At 32.8% G+C, this 18,812-nt stretch overlaps 1 protein-coding gene across 1 annotated transcript in view; it reads right to left on the bottom strand.

The window, feature by feature from the left end:
- The window catches only part of LOC111085796 (nose resistant to fluoxetine protein 6-like), a 32,961-nt gene that overhangs the window by 7,036 nt on the left and 7,113 nt on the right, over positions 1-18,812 (bottom strand). Inside the window, exons 4-13 of the mRNA XM_022386035.1 lie at positions 15,755-15,842; positions 14,221-14,324; positions 12,539-12,637; positions 12,071-12,078; positions 10,067-10,111; positions 6,996-7,075; positions 5,339-5,461; positions 3,396-3,516; positions 1,729-1,842; positions 454-643 (exon numbers count right to left, since the gene is read on the bottom strand). Coding sequence (XP_022241743.1) covers positions 454-643; positions 1,729-1,842; positions 3,396-3,516; positions 5,339-5,461; positions 6,996-7,075; positions 10,067-10,111; positions 12,071-12,078; positions 12,539-12,637; positions 14,221-14,324; positions 15,755-15,842 — 972 coding nt within the window. The remainder of the gene's footprint in view (positions 1-453; positions 644-1,728; positions 1,843-3,395; positions 3,517-5,338; positions 5,462-6,995; positions 7,076-10,066; positions 10,112-12,070; positions 12,079-12,538; positions 12,638-14,220; positions 14,325-15,754; positions 15,843-18,812) is intronic.

An 18,812-nucleotide genomic window follows, 5' to 3' on the forward strand; every position in this document is an offset into this window, starting at 1 on the left:
AATTAAAAAGATTTTATTTAGGCCTATCTATGGCCTTCAAAAAGTTGTAACGTCGAAACATGTAGAGTCGTCAACTTTGTGAAGGCCATAGATAGGCCTAAATAAAATCTTTTTAATTGTGTACCAGTTTAACGTTGAATATTATTTATGATTTTATGCTTAGTGTGTATAAATAAAATTTGGAAAAAAATTATATTTAATAAGCATAGTTGTACATAGAATATACACATATACTGATCTCTTAAGAGTCATAGTAACATACCTATCAACATGTTTGTCACATAAGTGTCACGTGAATGTGTACACCCATGTCATATCGTCATTATCTGTCTCTGATGCACCACAATAATATCAAAGTACCATAGATGTGATGTCTCCGACACTTCATGGTGTTATAATGTCTAGAAGATTTCTTTTTGTACTGAAGCACCCATAATAAAGAGCATCACCAACCTCCATTTCCTGTAGAACAAACGAATATGACCCAGGATACTCCCGCGGCCCAGAATAATCTGTGTAGTGCTGCATAGAGAGATGAGGCTGCTGTTGAGAATTTTGTGTAGCCAGCCACGTGATTATAAATCCCGAAGATGGTACTAAGCATCAACATTATGGTCAATATCCATCCGAAGAGTAGCTTAGTCTATAAATAGATCATATCATATTTTGAAAGCCAACAATACTTCTATTACTGCAAATGTAACAATGAATAACTCATGTTTTTGAAAGTTCAAACTCAGCCTTTTAAAAGCTCTCTAAGAATGGTATTAACTTTTGTGTCTGACAAAATACCATAATAGCTGTACAACTTTTAGTGACAGATTAATTAATACCTTCTATCTTTATCATCATTTTCTTTCATAAACTCTAAATGAGTATCCTAAAATTACCCCGAGAAATGGCAGAAGTAATGGAACAGGAAAAAATGACACACGTAATGGAACAGGAAATTACTCTACCAACTGTAAAGGAGCCCTACAAAGTTTGATACACTAACAATTTAGCAGAAGAACATTTTTGAAGCAGCATTAGTTTTTATTTATTTACAAGCCTATCTTCTTCTTAAAGTACACTGATAAATTAGTAGTTTTAATCAATATATATTTAAAGACGTATTCAAAAACCTGTATATATATACACACTAAGGAATGTAAGATTTTATTGATTCTATATGTATACTCTTAGCATCAACATTGAATTTCAAGCTATTTGTTGCATTTAATGCCTCTTCTATATATTTCAGATAATAGAATAACAACTGTTATGATGTAAACGAATTTTACTGGCGAAATAACCATTTGTTTTTTCACAAAAGAATAGTATTAGGCTTATTGTAACTTTAAATACTACACTTTTTATTCTCAGTATTTGTTTTTAGAAAAAAGAGCCTATAATAGTTTGATTGAGATAAAAAGTTGCTTTATTTTTATCTGAAGAGTAAAGGTCTTTTTTTTTCTCTACCTTTATCACCAAAATGTCCAAATCAATCCAGTATGGACGGCAAATTCAGACAAAAAATCACAGCAAAATAATCTATAATAGTGTTTTTTACTACACTCTATCAATCTTATTCATTGCAACAAAACACAACTTGCACTCATGTTTTTGGAAAATTGTTAAAGGACTGAGTAAAGAATATAGTTTTTCAAAATAAAAAACCCAGTACTACTGTTTTATGACAAATATAATTGCCCTGTATGAGATGATAGAGCAACCTTTTACACTAACATGAAATCTTGATAAAAAGGTTACAGCTGGGTGACCAGTTTGCTCAAACTCAGTGAGTACTGTTGAAAAATCAGGGTACAACAGGTGTTCACTACTCTTGTCCTGTGTCTTGCACTGCAAATAGGCATACAAAACAAATACTTTTGACTCTCTTAAGAGTACTCGTAACACACATATGGACAGGGGTTCAGCCAACTAAAAGTTTTCATACATCAGCAAAATATTTAATACGACTAAGACAAGCAAAAGGTGTTCAGTTGGAAACTTAATTATTCTGCTGAAAAGGTCAGGGTTGTTGTCTTAGATGAGGAATGGCTAGTGAGTTGATCGCCTTCTTACTGTCCACTGGCTGTCAATAATGAGATCATGTAGTGTGTTGGTTTTCAGTGAAAGTTTGAACTATGATTTATTTAGATAATGCAATTGTACGAATCTTATAGAAGGACAGTCGTGTGTGGGTTTCTATCTCTGTATTGGCAGTTGCCCTGGAATGTATCTGCACACGTTTGTCTTGTGTAATTTTGGCCAGTCTTCATGTAGGTTTTGTATTTATCTGTATTTACTTAATGGTCATAAGTATTATGGTTGTCTAGTGTCTAAAATTATTGGTTCTGTATATAAACTGTAGCGATGAAGTAGTTTGAGCTGTAGGATTATGGTTGTCTAGTGTCTGAAATTATTTGTTCTGATAGTTTCTCAGCTATTGTAAAAATTGTTGAAACAAACTGAATTTGTGTATAAGTTTAAATTGAATTTTGCTACACCCTACTTGTCATGACTGTCTTGAGAAAATTCAAGGCTGAATCAAAACTAACCAAACCTTCTCGGGAAATAATCGTTTGGAGTTTAAAGATTAATAGGAATGCTAAATAATTTATATTTTATTCTAGTTACTCTCCATGCTTATTTTTGTGTTTAGGCTCTCGAGGTGAAATGACAATTTACATTATTTTTTTTAGTTATTTGACTAACCAAATCACATTTGTAGCCAAACGAATAGTAAAATTAGCTATCACATTTTTAACGTGCCTACATCTGAAACTGTAGAGCACGTTCAACGGCATATAACAGCGTTAGACTTGAACCTTCTAATTCGCAGCCCAGTACGTTAACCACTAAGCCACGCCAAACCTGAGATTCGAATTAATTAAATACATTTAACTTTACTGTACCTATTTTTATATTATGATTCAATTCTTTTCAGAAAGCCTTTGAACTTGACACCTTGAGAGATGAAAAATCGTTTCATTCACTCCAAAAGTAGTCCCCCCCCCCTGGTGGCTCAGTGGTAGTCTGAGGGCTTATAACGCTGAAAATCAATTTCCATATTGACGGTGGGTAGAGGACAAATATAGATAGTCCACTGTGTAACAACAAAAACAAATCTCTGGAGACCAACGAAGATGGGAGATATTTACAGTCTGGAGCAAGTCCAGTGAACAAAGGTGCAGTTAACATTGATTATTTTCTAAGTTGTCCTGGGAGAGATCGTTCTAGGACATCGATGCGATAAGAAACTGAATTGTTTCCTTTACTCCTACATATGATTTTAATATTTTTCATAATGTAATAAGTACAACCAACAAAGCGTAGTATTCTGACTTTTTCGGCAAATCTGGGATGATTTTTAACTCTGAAAATATATATTTGTTTTTATAAATACCTACCGTACTAAGAGTCTTGCCCTGACGTTTATTAATCAGGTAGCCAACTGTGAGGCCAACACAATAGGGCGCAAGGTGGTTCAAGGGATTGAAGTATACCTCATTCGCCAACTGCAATTCAGCTCTAAATAAACGAAAAATTAAAATTCAATATCGATCACTTATTTTGATCACTCGTAGTAATGGCTATTCTAAATGTCCTGCGTCTTTACAATATTACAGACTTACTTGTTAGTGCTGTCTGATTTGATGTAGACTTTCCTTTTGTTGTTAATTTCGATGAAGAATTATCTGCTTCTACTGTCTGCTTTGGTGTGAACTTATCTGCCTGTGCTGTCTTCTTTGACGTAGACTTACCTGATTGTACTATGTTATTTGATGTAACTTACTTGCTCCTGCTGTGTGCTTTGATATAGACTTACCTGCTTGTGCCGTGTTATTTGATGTAGACTTACTTGCTCATGCTGCCTGCTTTGATATAGGCTTAGCTAATTATGCTCTCTTCTTTGAAGTAGATTTACCTGCGTGTGCCGTTTGCTGTTATATTATCGTAGAACATAAGTTTCGTAAGATGCATGAAAGCGATGGACTTTATTATACTGATAAATCTTAACATACTTCGTAAAGCTCAAATCGTTTAGATTAAATTGGAAAAAACATGTTATAAATAGCTATAACTGTATAGTGAAGTGAAACCATTCTTTGGTAGCCATTTCTAGCTGCAATTTTTACAGCTTCTTGACAAAAGTGAAGACAAAGTATTTAGCATGATATTCAATTTTTACTAGTGAACTAAAGGCCGTGTGCGAAAGCTAAACCTAACCAAAGTATTTCGTTTTTCCTGTGCAACATTTCAGAAAATAATGTTTTCTACTTCTTTTTTCCAAATATATTATATTGTATTTGCTTGCTTGCTATTAAGCACGAAGTTACACAACGAGCCATCTGTACTGAGTCCACTGCGAATATCGAAATCTGATTTTTAGCGTTATAAGCCTTCAGACTTACCGGTGAGCCATCTGGAGCTATATTGTTGTATCTTCCAGCTTTATAAATTTCTGTATGGCATTTTCTTTAGAATATATGGAATTTGAAATATATATATATATCTAAAGTTTCTTTAACAAAAAGGATTTTGACAAGTACACAAGTCTTATGGTGTATAATGCCCAACCTTGTGAAGTATGATACAACATGTAATATGTGTGGTATTAATTTATTATAACGCTGGTGGTACTTTTAATCACACGATTCTCTACATAATAGGGATTTCCAGTGGAAAAAAAAGTGCAACAATAGTTATAAGCCGCTCTCATCAGGCTTATGTGGTTGACATGCTGTTGTACTCCTAATTGAATACTGATATTACGCCAGTAAAGAATGATGTAATTAAGATTATTTTTAATGTTATCGGAATTTTCTAAAACGTAAAGCAACTAAAACTTAACAAGGAGATCAGTTGAAGCACGTGCAGTTAAAAAAAAATTAAACAAGCCAGAAGTCTGTACTAGCTTTTTTTTTTCTCTATTTCTGAAAAGAATAGTTAAATTTATTTAAAGAACTATCAGATTTCCCTTTATAAATTATATTATTCAAATAGGTTTTACATTTCTGTTTGGATATTTATGTAATATTATGTATACACAGATGAAGTCAATCACGATTAACTTAAAATGTTTTTCCAGCAATTGAATTATTAGGATATTAAATATTAGCTTTCTCCACACTGGTTGAAGTTTATTGTACAGCTTTCATCGCAAGTTATACAATTATCAAACATTGACTTCACTTATTTCTAAGAAATGACTATGTTTTAACGGGCAAATGCTAATGTCTTCAGTAGTTGTTATTCTTGTTGTGCTTATCATAGTAATTTTAATAAGTTTTATTTACAGTTATTAAAAAACTGTTAAACAAATGCAACCTTCAAATGATAAGATACTCACTGTCTGTTTAAAATAGGGAAAAACATAGTCGGAGGATAATGACGGATCGCTGTGATCAATCCGCTGAAGGTTACAGACACAAGGATCAAAACACAGTTTATCATCATCCCTTTCGCCGCATTCCTGAAACAAAACACACTTTCTGAACATATTCCGTTGGACGTTTAAAACGTATTGTGTAATAGATGGCTGATTGGATTACTTCACCTTCATGCAGGACGTGTCAGAGAAATTCGTAATAATAGAATCTTCACACCCTTAAAGCCTTTGTATAATACATAGAAAGTCGGAACAGGTACTCCCATATTCAATATAGGGGCTCCAACTCGCACCCCCTTATTTCGCTAATTATATATGTACCCCAACTTGGAACTCGTTTTTGGTCCAAAATAAGACCCACAAGAAACAGGTGGAGATTGTAAAGTTAATTTGATAATTATAAATAAAGTCGAATACATAACGCGAATATAATTTAGTTAAATTTAGACAGTCATGTAACTGATTATTAACTTTTTACACTAATTTCACATGTAGTTTTATGATTTTCACGATATACCATCGCTAATCAAAATATGTCATAACTGTTACTCTAATTGTAAAACTTTACTGTAGGAACATGCCCCTAAATCCTTTGTTTTCCCCCTCCTTTAGCAGGAGCACATTATCATGTGTATGTGATAAGTTATTACCTTGCATCACATTTTGGTTTGCTAAATCTCAGATATTTTAAAAACGATAAGTCTAAATAGAATTTTAAATTAAGGCTAGAAAACATTGAAATTTCCAAAAATAAATTAATTTTACAACAATTATATTTTGAAATATATAAAATTTTAAAATATATTTTTTTTATGTTCTCAGGCACTAAATTCTTAGCATGCCTCTTTCACATTTCTCGCCGGAATATATTCAAATGGTGCTTAAGCTAGGTAAGAATTATATTTCATCAATCAACCATGTTGAAGCGTTTTGTTACTCTCTACTGTGACTGACACGTTTTAGTTGGTTGAAACATTGAAAACAAAAAAAAGTGTGTTCAGTTGTGATTAAGAAGGTTTTACTTAATCGTAAAGAAGGCGAAACGTCTTGAAACATTCAAGTTCAGAAGTTTTGATACCACGGTATAGTAATCAGCTGATGTTTTCAAATATCCAGCTTGCCGAAATTTGGTACCTAACATAATGATGATATAATCGTACTAAGTGCATTCTTAAGAAAAGTTATTTTGTTATTACAACATTTGGTACATTCTTGGATCAAAGTAATGACACTCACTATGCATTTAGATGTTTATCATTGGTTTTTTGGAACTAACTGTAATTAATGCAATTAATTGCAGCTTTTTCTTTATCCTTTGATGGAAAGAAAATACTCCATTACATTAACAGTTCATCAACATCCACGACCTTTTAAAGAAATGAAAAGTGTTATTTTTACAAAAACGAGTGTAACATCATTCAAATATTACGACAACAAAAAACTAGTTGTTAATTTTTTCTTTAGCAAAACATTTCTTCTAACAGCAAGATGAAAATTAATTATTTGAATAAAGATGTTAATTTTACAGAAATGGTAGCGTACGCCCACGTTTTCTAAAGGTTGTAAATTTGTTAATGATTCAAAACTGCTGAAAAAAAAATAATGAAAATAATCTTACCTGACCAGAGGAATAAGAACAGTCAAAGAAATGATATGAAAAGCCATATCGTTTCCGATATACCAGGTATGTTCTAAGCACTAAAACGGAAATAAATAAATAAATAAATATATATATTTAGATATCATGTTTCGTTTTACCCCTTTATATAATCAGAAGCAACAAAAGGTTGATTTTGTTCATTGTAAAAGCAGTTACGCGAAAATAATTTTGGTATTAATAAAGAACACCCAATTACATTAACGGATTCTATTCTGAATTCATTAACTAATAGAAATGTAATAATTTCAGTTGTTAAAAGGTGACTTACTAACAAGCGATTGCGGATCATCCCTTTAGCTTAGTTAGTACAGCATTTGCCTGGCATCCGAGAGGTTTAGCGTTAAAATAGAAAACAAGGAAATACACACACATACATACTCACATACACACACACACACACATATATATACACGTTCAGCGACAACATTGCCAGATGTTCTAGATTCAAATATTTATTTGAAGAAATCAGTATTACGATGAAAACAATTTTAGAAGGCTTAGACGGACTTCAGTAATAGGAGACAAAATCAAATTTGTATAATAATATAGAACAACCAGAGGTCACTTAGATTTTGTACACACATTATTCTATGTTTGTTTGTTTTTCACGATGTATGTTTGTATTCTTTATTTAATATTAATATTTCCTAGCACTTTTAACAGCTGAAATTATTACATTCTTGCCCTCTCACAACAAGGCACATCCTTGGGCCTAATTTCAGGGTCGTGGTATTCTTCTTTTCACGATATATGTATATTTTAATGTATATAAGTTCAAAATTTATTGAAATTTGACATCAATTGTATAAAAGTTTTGTATTATTTTGCCAATGTATCTACATCAAGGTGTTTTTTATTCCAATACCAGCTTCTAGGTCATTTAGCATTGTTGTCTATTCACATAATTAAGTCTAGTCTATTTGACATTGTTGTTTATTCTAATCCTTAGCTCATCTGTCATTGTTGTCATCTAATACTCAAATCAAGGCATCTTATATTGTTGTTTATTCTTATAATTAGGCCTAGACCACCTAGCATCGTTGCTTATTCTAATACTCACGTCTAGTCTCTTTGACGTTGTTGTTTATTCCAGTGTTTCCTAAGTTTTTTCAGCTCGCGGCACACTTTTAATATCCCAAACGTTTTGCGACACTTGTAAATAAGTCCATATGGCAGGCCTAGTGGTACCCCCCCCCCCCGACTATTACAGGCAGAAATTACTGTTATACTGTGTAATTAAGGAGAAAATAAATCAAAATTTCAAATTTAAACATGTATTAAATTAATAGTAAATTTACATTACTAAGTAAGAAATTACTTAATAATTGTAGAAATTCCGCGGCACACCTAAGACCTTTCCGCGGCACGCAGTTTGGGAAGCACTAGTTTATTCTAATACTTAGGCCATCTGTCATCATTCTTTAATCTAATATTTAAATCTAGACTTTTGACATTGTTGTTTATTCAGATAGTCGAGTCTCAAAAACACAAAGATGTTGTTTATTTTATCACTTTAATCTAAGCGTTTAACATTGTTATCTATTTTGATTTTAATATCTAAACAACACAAACGTACATTCCAGCTTAGACCACCTGGTAGTCATTATATTTTGCAATTCGAGTGTACAGCACGTAGGGGGAGTTCAGGGATTCGGCCGGATCCCCTATGTTTGTGATGTAAAAAAATAATGCCACTAAGTTCGCATCTGCTCTCCGCCGGTTGAATAATTACCTGAGGTGTACCCAAATCGAAGAAAGATACTGCTATCAACATTGAAAGTGTATGTAAGTTATTTATTGAAAAGCACACCACAAGAATGGAGCATGCTAACATGTTATTTTAGTAGTGCATACATGTACGTATATGATAGCCAATGGTTGAAATAGCTAATATACTATTGTCGTACAGAGTTGTTTAAATTAGTAATATAACTTAACAATTAATAACTACTCTGCATATAGATAGTACAGTACTATAATCAAGCACACATGTTTATGCTAATTTAAGTCTAGCTCACCATGCTGTGTTACAACAGAATGATGATTTGTTGGCTTTTCATTAGATGTTTGTGGATTTTATGTGAACAACCTTGCAATTGTTTAAGCTATATTTCATGCAAAATTGCTTCCAGATTTAATTTAATATCAACTATTTTAAACAAATTTCTTTGCAAGCCGATTGTATCTCGCACAATATCTGTTAGATTTTGATCATACGAATTAGAAAGAACCTTTCAAACACTCTGCGAACGGACTTGTACAGTTAAATATCTAATAACATTGTTTTATTTAATACTCATTAGAGTACTTGATGTTGTTGTTTATTGAAAACTCGACCTTAGATTACCCGAAGCAGATTACTTTTAAATTCAAGTGTTGACAAATTTGTTCACCCAAATAATTAAATCTTAATATTGTTTATTGTAACACTTAATTATAGACCATTAGACAAGATTGCTTTTACAGAGGTGTATTTTTTGTTGCTTTTTTTTAACCATTCATTTAAAATATTTATTAATTTTTGTATTTTTTGGAGAAAGTCTCTAAGATATAAAATAATTGAAAATCAAATTGTCGAGTGCTACACATATGCTTTAAGTCTAGTACTAAATCTAACAAATGAAATGTGAAATGTATGTAATGTATTTTCCATTTTTAAGCTTAAAATAAAATAATTTACTTTACATTAACGACACTTTCATGCTAGGATTATTTAATCCACCTTTGGTTGAGTGTGAATATAGTTTTGAAGGTACAAAAGGTTGATCCACCAATGTTGACGACAGCCAGCCACCTGGTGATCTACTACTTCGTGCCATATAGGTCCTGAACCTAGAAGCGGGAACAACTGTACGAGGCCAATAAGCAAAAGCACTGGTGGGGTAAGCCTGGGTAAGAAAACGAAAACTCTACCAGAATATACCTTAGGGATCTATTTAATCGTCATTAACTGAATAATTTTTATACCTTTATCGTTGAATCTCTCTTTTTTTTAGAACTAAATAACAAATAGATGTAATTTACTTTACCTCCAGTATCTGTGGAAAATAAAAAGCGGGATGTTGAGCTTGTATCTAGGTTTTCCCATCACATTCATCATTACGTAACAAGTCAGAAGTCCGCTGCGGAAAATAAGTGTGAAGTCAATTTACATTTGTAAGATGATATGAATAATTTTTCTCATCCTCTGGACACATTTCCAATTGAAAATACCGATTAATTAAAGCACATACGTATACGTAATACATTCCTTAATTTTATTTTTAGACATACTTCTTTTAAATAGTTTTTGTTTCAAAAAATAATGGTCAAAAACTAATGCACTTAGTATCAGCATCGTTTTCTTTTGAGTTGGTTATTTGAGCGAAATCATTTGGAAAAAAAATAGTCCTTCATATCTTTTTTCGATATACTGCTTTAGCTGCTTCAGTTAATATTAAACTGTCTATATACAATTTGAAGTAAATAAGTTAATGTTACCAGTAGATTTTGTAATTCACAGGTATTACACAGAACTGCTTAACCGAAAATAATCTTGTTTCTCCGAATGTTTGAATAGAATCAAGTAGGCTCGGTTAATAATAATGGATATTTTTTTATTACATTCAACAGTTCTTATCAAGATAGTGCCATGTAATAAAATAAGCTGAGAAAATTATTATAATAAAAATTATACTTAGAAACGTGTAGAGGACATTAAAATGTCAAGAGCCCATTGACAAAAAAAGGGCACTTTTCAAGTATCATAATGCAAGGTTTTTATTTGGAGGGGGAGGGGCGTTAGGGAAAACTATTGGGACTGTGGATTGCCTCTGGTACACATAGAGTAAAAACCAAACAGATCCTATTTTATTTCTATACAACCGGTCTTATAATACTAATTAAAACCTAAAACTAAACAGTGCATTATTGTGTATTAACATTTAATAATATATCATAATTCTATATATATATATATTTTTTTTTACTGTAAAGATCTATAAGTTCCTTTGTGCCATTTATTTTAAAGTTGAAATCTATTTTCGCTAATAAGTCACAGCAAGCAAGGTGTGGAATCAGTCGTGTCTTTTAGTAGTTGTGAGCAATTTTGATGACTGAGTAAAACGGCACTTTTGGGCATAAGAGCAGAAAGGCTGGGGCTTGACCCTATCCAGCCACTCCTCTGTGCACGTCACTGATTATGTCTATATTAACCTAAAAACTTTTGGCATACATCGTGTATTATCTAAAGGACAACAGGTTATTAGTAATATAAAAATCATTTAACTTTCTGATAAATCTAAAACGTTCTCGAATTTCTAAGTTAATTTTTACCAACCAGAGGGCAATATTATACGTGATAGTTCAAAAATGTCAAAAACTGAATAAATCTTACTTAGTAAATTTATGGGTTTGTTTACGATAAAACTTTAGGTTGTCTAATTACCTGATACAGAAAAAAGTATCTACAGACACAGAAGCGTTCGCCAAGAACTGTCCTTCCACTGATCTCGCTACGTAATCCAGTTTGTAAGAATAACCTGGGTTTCATGAACAACATATCATTGAAGTGATTGTTTGATACAAACATATCTAATGTTCGAGGAATTAAGTTCTATTCGAGTGCACAATTAAATAAACAATGTTTCATTTCTTGAATAAAAAAGAAAAGTCAGAGGATATACAATACTAATTATCAAAGGTTATAAGAATCGCAAATGTTTGCAAAAAATAATAAAAATCGTATAAAGATTGCTACTGTATCATCTTTTTTTACAGATATCTCCAAAGAAAATGCTACAGAGAAAAATTACGTGGGTGATTAAACAAGGTATATTAATGATGATTAAAATGTCCAACCTAAAAGTTATATAATAGATAACAACAAATGACAATAAACGTCAGAATTAAGGTTAAGACATTCATTTCTGTATTAGTACCAGATGCAATATAAGGAAGTTAATTATACTTTTTTTGAAAAAGTAAAAATTTAACTTCCGCGAAATTTTGAGCCCCTCATCAAAAAAAAGTTTATATGTACATGAAACACTAACAATTTTTCCTGTAGCACATATTAAAAATAGTTCAGAACGTGATACTACATTATGCTACTTTAATATGACTGATAAAACCATAGCTAGTGTATCCAAAAAGGACCTACCTTACAATCCACTCAGGAATTTTGAATACTGTGACATTGAGGAGATAAATACATCTTATAATTAAATAGAAACAAGGAGATGTAAATATGGTCTTGTGTAATTCTTGAACATTTAATTTACAGAGAGAGATAAAAACGCAAAGTATTTGTCAGCTGTAGATCTTTTGTTTGGTTTTTAAGCAAGCGAAGTACCAAATGACGAGGTTTTTGTTCTTTCTTCTAACGAAATATAGAAAATGATAATAACAAAGAATTTTTAGAATTTAACAAAAAATACAGAACTAACGGAATATCTGTTTGGAAATATTCGGCTGATAGGTGTGGCCCAACAATATCCAACTAATGGTGAAAAACCGAATACCATGCAACGCCTTCAAGTGGTCAGATGATGTACTAGTGTCCAGCAACTTCTGCCCATTCGTGTACAGAGAAAATGCCAGCAAAATTTTAATCATGGATCCTGCAGGAAAGACAAGAAAAATAAAAAATAAAATCGTATTTTTTTGTCTCTCTCTTCTATTCTTCTGTCAACGTACTTGTAAAATATATAAAAATGCTGATATTCTAAGATCATGTGCGTGTTTTACAATTCTCTGAAAAAAAACGCGTATTCAACAGACACTTTTGATTATTTTCATTTAATACGCATGTAGTTCTTTACGCAGGAACTTACAGACAGCGGTAACATTTCTCTAGCCAAGTACAAAAGAATATTCAAATAATATCAAAATCAATTTTCTGATAATATAATAAAAGCAGTGTATATATCTTGACACAAAGACACTGTGTGGTAACCAGAATTTGAGTTGTAACCAGATTACAATGAAAATTACAGAAAATGTCTTTGTACCGTAAAACGTTTTTGAGTTTCATTTGTAAATGGTACACACAGTCAATAACACTTTTAAATGATTTAAAAGAAGTTCTTCTTAAAGAAACACTTGGCACCTGCTGATAACACGTATGTTTTTTTTTCGGTGTTTCGATAAGACAATGAAGTTATTGTATATGTTTTGTTGTGTAAGTACATAGGGATTAAAATGTGTTATCTCACATTTAGTACGCGTAGTTCACTGCGTAATTATACAAGAGTTAAAATGTAGAATTAGGTGTGTAAATATTTCACTTTTAGCAAATATTATTTCGCTGTGTATATTTCAGCTGTAAAACATTCCTTTTTTGATGTGATATTTTCCAGGATTAAGAAAAATCGAATAGCATGCAGAAAATTATGATGCATAATATTGTATAAGTCGTAAATCAATGAATCAAAATAAAAAGAAAGACTGTTAAAACACTTGATAAATATTCATTTACGTTAGGCTTAGTTAGTAGGATATAAAAACAATAGTTACTTTATATAATATACCATGTTTTACAATGAGCATTTCATTATCACTATAAAGAACAATAAACATGAAACAACTGGTAAATGTTGATTTATGTTGGGCTTAGTTAGTAGAATGTATAAACAATATTAAATTATGAAATATACCGTATTATAAATGAGCAATTCCCGATCTCCATGAATAACAATAGACATAAAACAAAATACAAAATAAAAGAACATATGTAATTTAGCCTAAATATTGAACAATTAGAGTTATTTCTTCTAACAGAAAAAGAGAGCCACAGTTTTAATAGACACTTGTGACGACGTAGAATTTGCATTATTCAACTTGAGTCATTGATTAGTCCTAATTATAACGGCTTTATTCTTCATGATCGTTTCACTGTATCATTACACCAGAAACTTTTCGATACCTAAAATATTGTCCAACGTAATTATTTGTAAGAACATTTTCTTCATATTTTACCAACCAAATTAGCTAATTATGGACATTTTGTTGTCAACTGGTCTCGGAATGAGAGCTACCATTTCATACTGTATATCCTTTAATTCGTGTTACTCGTGTTCGACTCATATCAGAAGAGAGTTTAAAGGGAACTTCCCTATTATGAAAAAATGTTTTAAGGAGTGTTTCATTTTTACATTAATACACGTATTTAATGAGACAATTTGAAGACGTACATAAGACTTACTTTGTGGCATTGGCGAAAATGTGTCAACAGACGATCTGTTCCTGAGTGCCAAATCTATCACTGTGCCTGTGCCAACCAACCAGCACACAAGAAGAAGCATCATACTAATAAAAAAAATCAAACAAACTAATCAGTGCACCCAACACTAAGATGTGTTAGCTCCAAGTACTTTGAGTAAATTATTGTATATTTTAAATATTTTACTTTAATGAACAAGCAAAAAACAGAGCAAGATGTCAATCATTATTCAACACGGTTAGGTGCTTTAAATCATTATGTTTCAAACGTTGTAATTCTTTGCTCTTTATTTCTGGTTTTGACAGGACAGCTATCGAAACAATGGTGAAACTTAAGTTCGTAACTACACATGATATTGTACAAGAGTTCTACTAGATAAACTTATCCCTCGGTGGACTTGTATCGCTAAAATTCAGAGTTCGATTTCCCCGCGACGGACAGAGCATTGATAGCTCATTGTGTAGCTTTGTGTTAAAGCGACAACTATCTAATTAACATTTTGTTAGTTATTAGAATAATAACATTTAGAAGATTAAGACTAATACTAATTAAGGCTAATACCGTAGAAAGAAAAGGTTTGAAACGTCTTTGTTTACTGCATATTTTTTTTAAGTATTACGATATCAGCATCCAAAAATATCAAGTCTTACACAAAGAACGAATTTTTGCCACATTTAACCAATTCTTTATTTATCAATTTCTCCTACACTGATGATCACGAGAACATTTATCTTCAAATTTCAACATAAATGTACTCACAGGTCACATAGGAACTACAATGCAACTGTTTTAAGAAACCATTTTAAATATCTAGCGTTCATATAGGAACTATGATGTTACTATTTTAAATACCTAAAAGCCATACAGGAACTATGATGTCACTATTTGAAATGTCTAGCGATCATATAAGAACTATGATGACACTATTTTAAATATTTAGCAGTTATATGGGAACTACGATGTCACTATTTTAAATGTTTAGCGATCATATAGGAAATACGATATCACTATTTTAAATGTTTAGCGATCACATAGGAACTATGATGTCATTATTTTAAATGTTTAGCGATCATATAGGAACTATGATGTCATTATTTTAAATACCTAGCAGTCATATAGGAACTATAATATATATTAAATATATATATATAATATTAAATATATAATGGTCGTATAAGAACTACGAATTCACTCTTTTAAATACCTAGCGGTCAAAGTTCATCTTTTGTTTCGTCTTTCACTCTAGTTCACACTCACAATATCAAAATAGAACAACATAGGACCTAATTAAAGACGTAAAAAATCACAAGTTCCCTAAATTCCGAAAAAAAAACGCTTAAAAATATTGTCTGTTCCAATCTGAATTTCTTTATCAGATGTATTGTGCAACCTAATTTCGTCCAATAAAAAGCCTCTTTTTTGGAAGTGCAGGACTTTGCAATTATTAATAGAATATCAACTCAATTGGATATGCTTATCATAAAATAAAACCTGAACTCAAACCGGGTTTATTTACCAGACAAAAATCTGCACCCAGTCCAGTCTCCACGGTTTTTTGGTTTCACAGCGAATCACATGAGCTTCGAAGTCCAGGTGTTCTCCAACTAAAATTAGGTTTGTATCGAGAGAGTTTGTTATTATAAGATTTTAATTAATATTTATCGAAGCTGTAGCTGTCAAAACAAGTGAATATTGTGGACTACCGTTACTTAGTACCGTTACAATATTGTATTTCGTTTAAGTAAAAATATTTGGTAACCTACAGACTACACCATAAATGATCTGCAATGATAATATATGCATCTACAATAATTACACAGTATTTACCACATGTGTCTGCCAAACTGGGTTTCTTTGTGAAATGTGAATGAAATTCTCATAATTATCTTTAAGGCGTACTTTATTAATCATCGCAATACAACTTACAATTAAAGTTCATGTTGTTCTAAAAATGTATCCAGAAATACCAATCACCTTAACAAAAGCTGAAACATTTAATGCTATATTCTTAGAACTAAGTTATAAACAGTTGATAAACAATTTTTTTTTCTGGCAAATAAAACTGGTGAATACGTCTTGATTGAATAATTTCAGCTAAATATGTTAATGGATGCCTCCAAATACGGAAACAGGGACAAATTCTGTTCAGAAACGATTAAATGAACGTGGGTTTTGAGGGTATTTCCATTCCTAGAAAATACGGTTAATCCATTTTCAATTATTTCGTAGTAAATCACTTTTAATTTTTATTTAAGTACCTCCGTTAGAAATATATAAGCGGCGTCATTTTAATAATTTATACACATTATAAATTTTCACGAATTTTACAAATGATAAAACTTATAAATAAAAAATAAATAAATATATTGTTACTACAGCGAAAGTCACGTGACGCTGGGAGCATACGTGGTGAATTTCTCGAATAATCGGGGAACTCCGCGAATGTTGGAGACGCCTCTTTGTTAGTATATAAGTCTGGCAGTAAAAAGCCAGGGGATGATAAAGTGAATATTAGTTACGGCGAGTTTCGGGTAATTTACGATTCGGTTTCGAGCTAGTGTGTGTTTTGCACTCGTAGAGAGCAAAGTTATCGAGATTATGAATCACCGTAATTTATAGCGTGTATTATAAAAGTTGTTATGTTTAAAGTGACGAGAAATATACTGACTGTGGAAATACTGTGTACTAAAAATTTGTATCGAGAAAGAACAAACTGGCTTAATCAAGGCTGAAGTTCCTCAGAAAGAATTTCTACCAGAAATTAACAAACAAGCAGATTGGTAACAAATTGGTGTCAGAAAGTGGGTGGAAAAGAAAAAAAAGATGGAACGAGAAGTGGCAAATCAAACTACAGCTTAGCAGATTTGATGGCAGCAATACAAGAACAGCAAAAGAAACAAGAAGAGAGACAACAGCAGTGGCAAGAAAATCTACAACTATGGCAGCTCAAACAGCAAAATAAACAAAATAGATGACAGCAGTTATTGGAGAAAAAAGAGAAACAAGAATGAGAAAAGAAACAAGAAGAGAGGCTACAGCAGTGGTTGGAGGAGAAAGAAAATAAACAAGAAGAGAGACTATAACAGTGGTTGGAGGAGAAAGAAAATGAAAAAGAAGAGAGACTACAGCAGGGACAAGAAAACCAGCACCAGTGGCAACTGGAACAAGAAAGGAAACAAGAAGTACAAATGGAAAATATTAGTGAATTTCAATGTGAATTAAATACATTAAAGGACGATTTACTGTATTTTACACTGGGAGGATATATTAGACATGAACCTAATCAGCCCCAGACAACAGGATGCTCCTTCTAGACCTCGCAGCTAAACCCTAATGCAGACATCTTCAGTCCTGCCAGAAATCACATTTCAGACATGAGTATCAGCAATGGGGTGATCTAGTACGAAGGAAGCCACAGGAAGTAAATAGGAAGGCACCATGGGAAGCATATAGAGCACAATTTGAGCTCCTGGCAGAAATGAATGGATGGACAGAGGAGCAGAAAGCAGTGTACCTGGCAACAAGACTGAAGGGACAACCACTGGGAATACTTGGGCAGTTGTCAGCAGACGACAGACACAACTATAGAGCACTGGTAGCTGCTCTAGAAATCAGGTATGGAACTCAAAATCAGTCCAAAGTCTACAGGGCTAGGTATAGGACGAGAGTCCGTGCTAAAGGGGCGAGCCTGCAAGAGCTGGCACAGGATTTGGAAAGTATGGCACACAAGGCCTACCCAACTGCACCACCCAATGTACACAAGCTGTTGCTGAGGGATCAGTTTGTAGATGCATTGGACAGTCCACAACTGAAGATACAAGTAAAGCAAGCACACCTCTGTACTATGCAGGATGCAATAGCCAGAGCTCTCGAATTTGAATCATACATTAAGTTTAGCACAGAGGTCCTGTCACGTAGACATTATGTGTGCATGCCATTTTACACTTAGCTGTTGGGATTTTCACGATGGAGGTTGTGCGTGTCCCTCAGCACCAACCACTACTGGTTCCCGAAGCTGACTTATTGGTAGTATTCTTCTTACATTGGCTCCTCATATGTCCTTGCTCTCCACAGTTCCAACAACCTTTCTGGGTAGCAGCCTCTCCTGCCATGGCATCTTCCCTGTGTTGAAATTGCCGGCATTGAGCTCTCTTGTGCCCAGGTTTGATACAGTGCCAGCAAAGTCCCTCAAACCTCTCTGAAAGCTGCCCTTTTCTGGCCTGGAATCCTGATGACTGTACCAACCTTGGCAGGAGCTGGATGGCCAAAAGTACAACTTTGTCAAAGATTCTGCATCTCAGCAAACCATTGTGAGTATCAAGGTGCTAGATCACAAAGGAGTACCAGAAGCCATACAGAAGCTCTGTGATGTGACAGGACATTATGCAAGGTTGTGGGGACCAGTCTGGGTAGCTATTGAGTTCATCGGCATAAAGGACAGACAGAAAGTATAGTTGGCCGACATTGAAGACCAATACATATTAGGGTTGGACTACTTACTACCGAGGAAGTGTGTAGTTAACTTTGATAAAATGACGTTTGGGAACAACAAAGGCCAAATTCATGTAAGTGTT

Source organism: Limulus polyphemus, unplaced genomic scaffold (assembly GCF_000517525.1).
Source record: "Limulus polyphemus unplaced genomic scaffold, Limulus_polyphemus-2.1.2 Scaffold623, whole genome shotgun sequence".
NCBI lineage: Eukaryota > Metazoa > Arthropoda > Merostomata > Xiphosura > Limulidae > Limulus > Limulus polyphemus.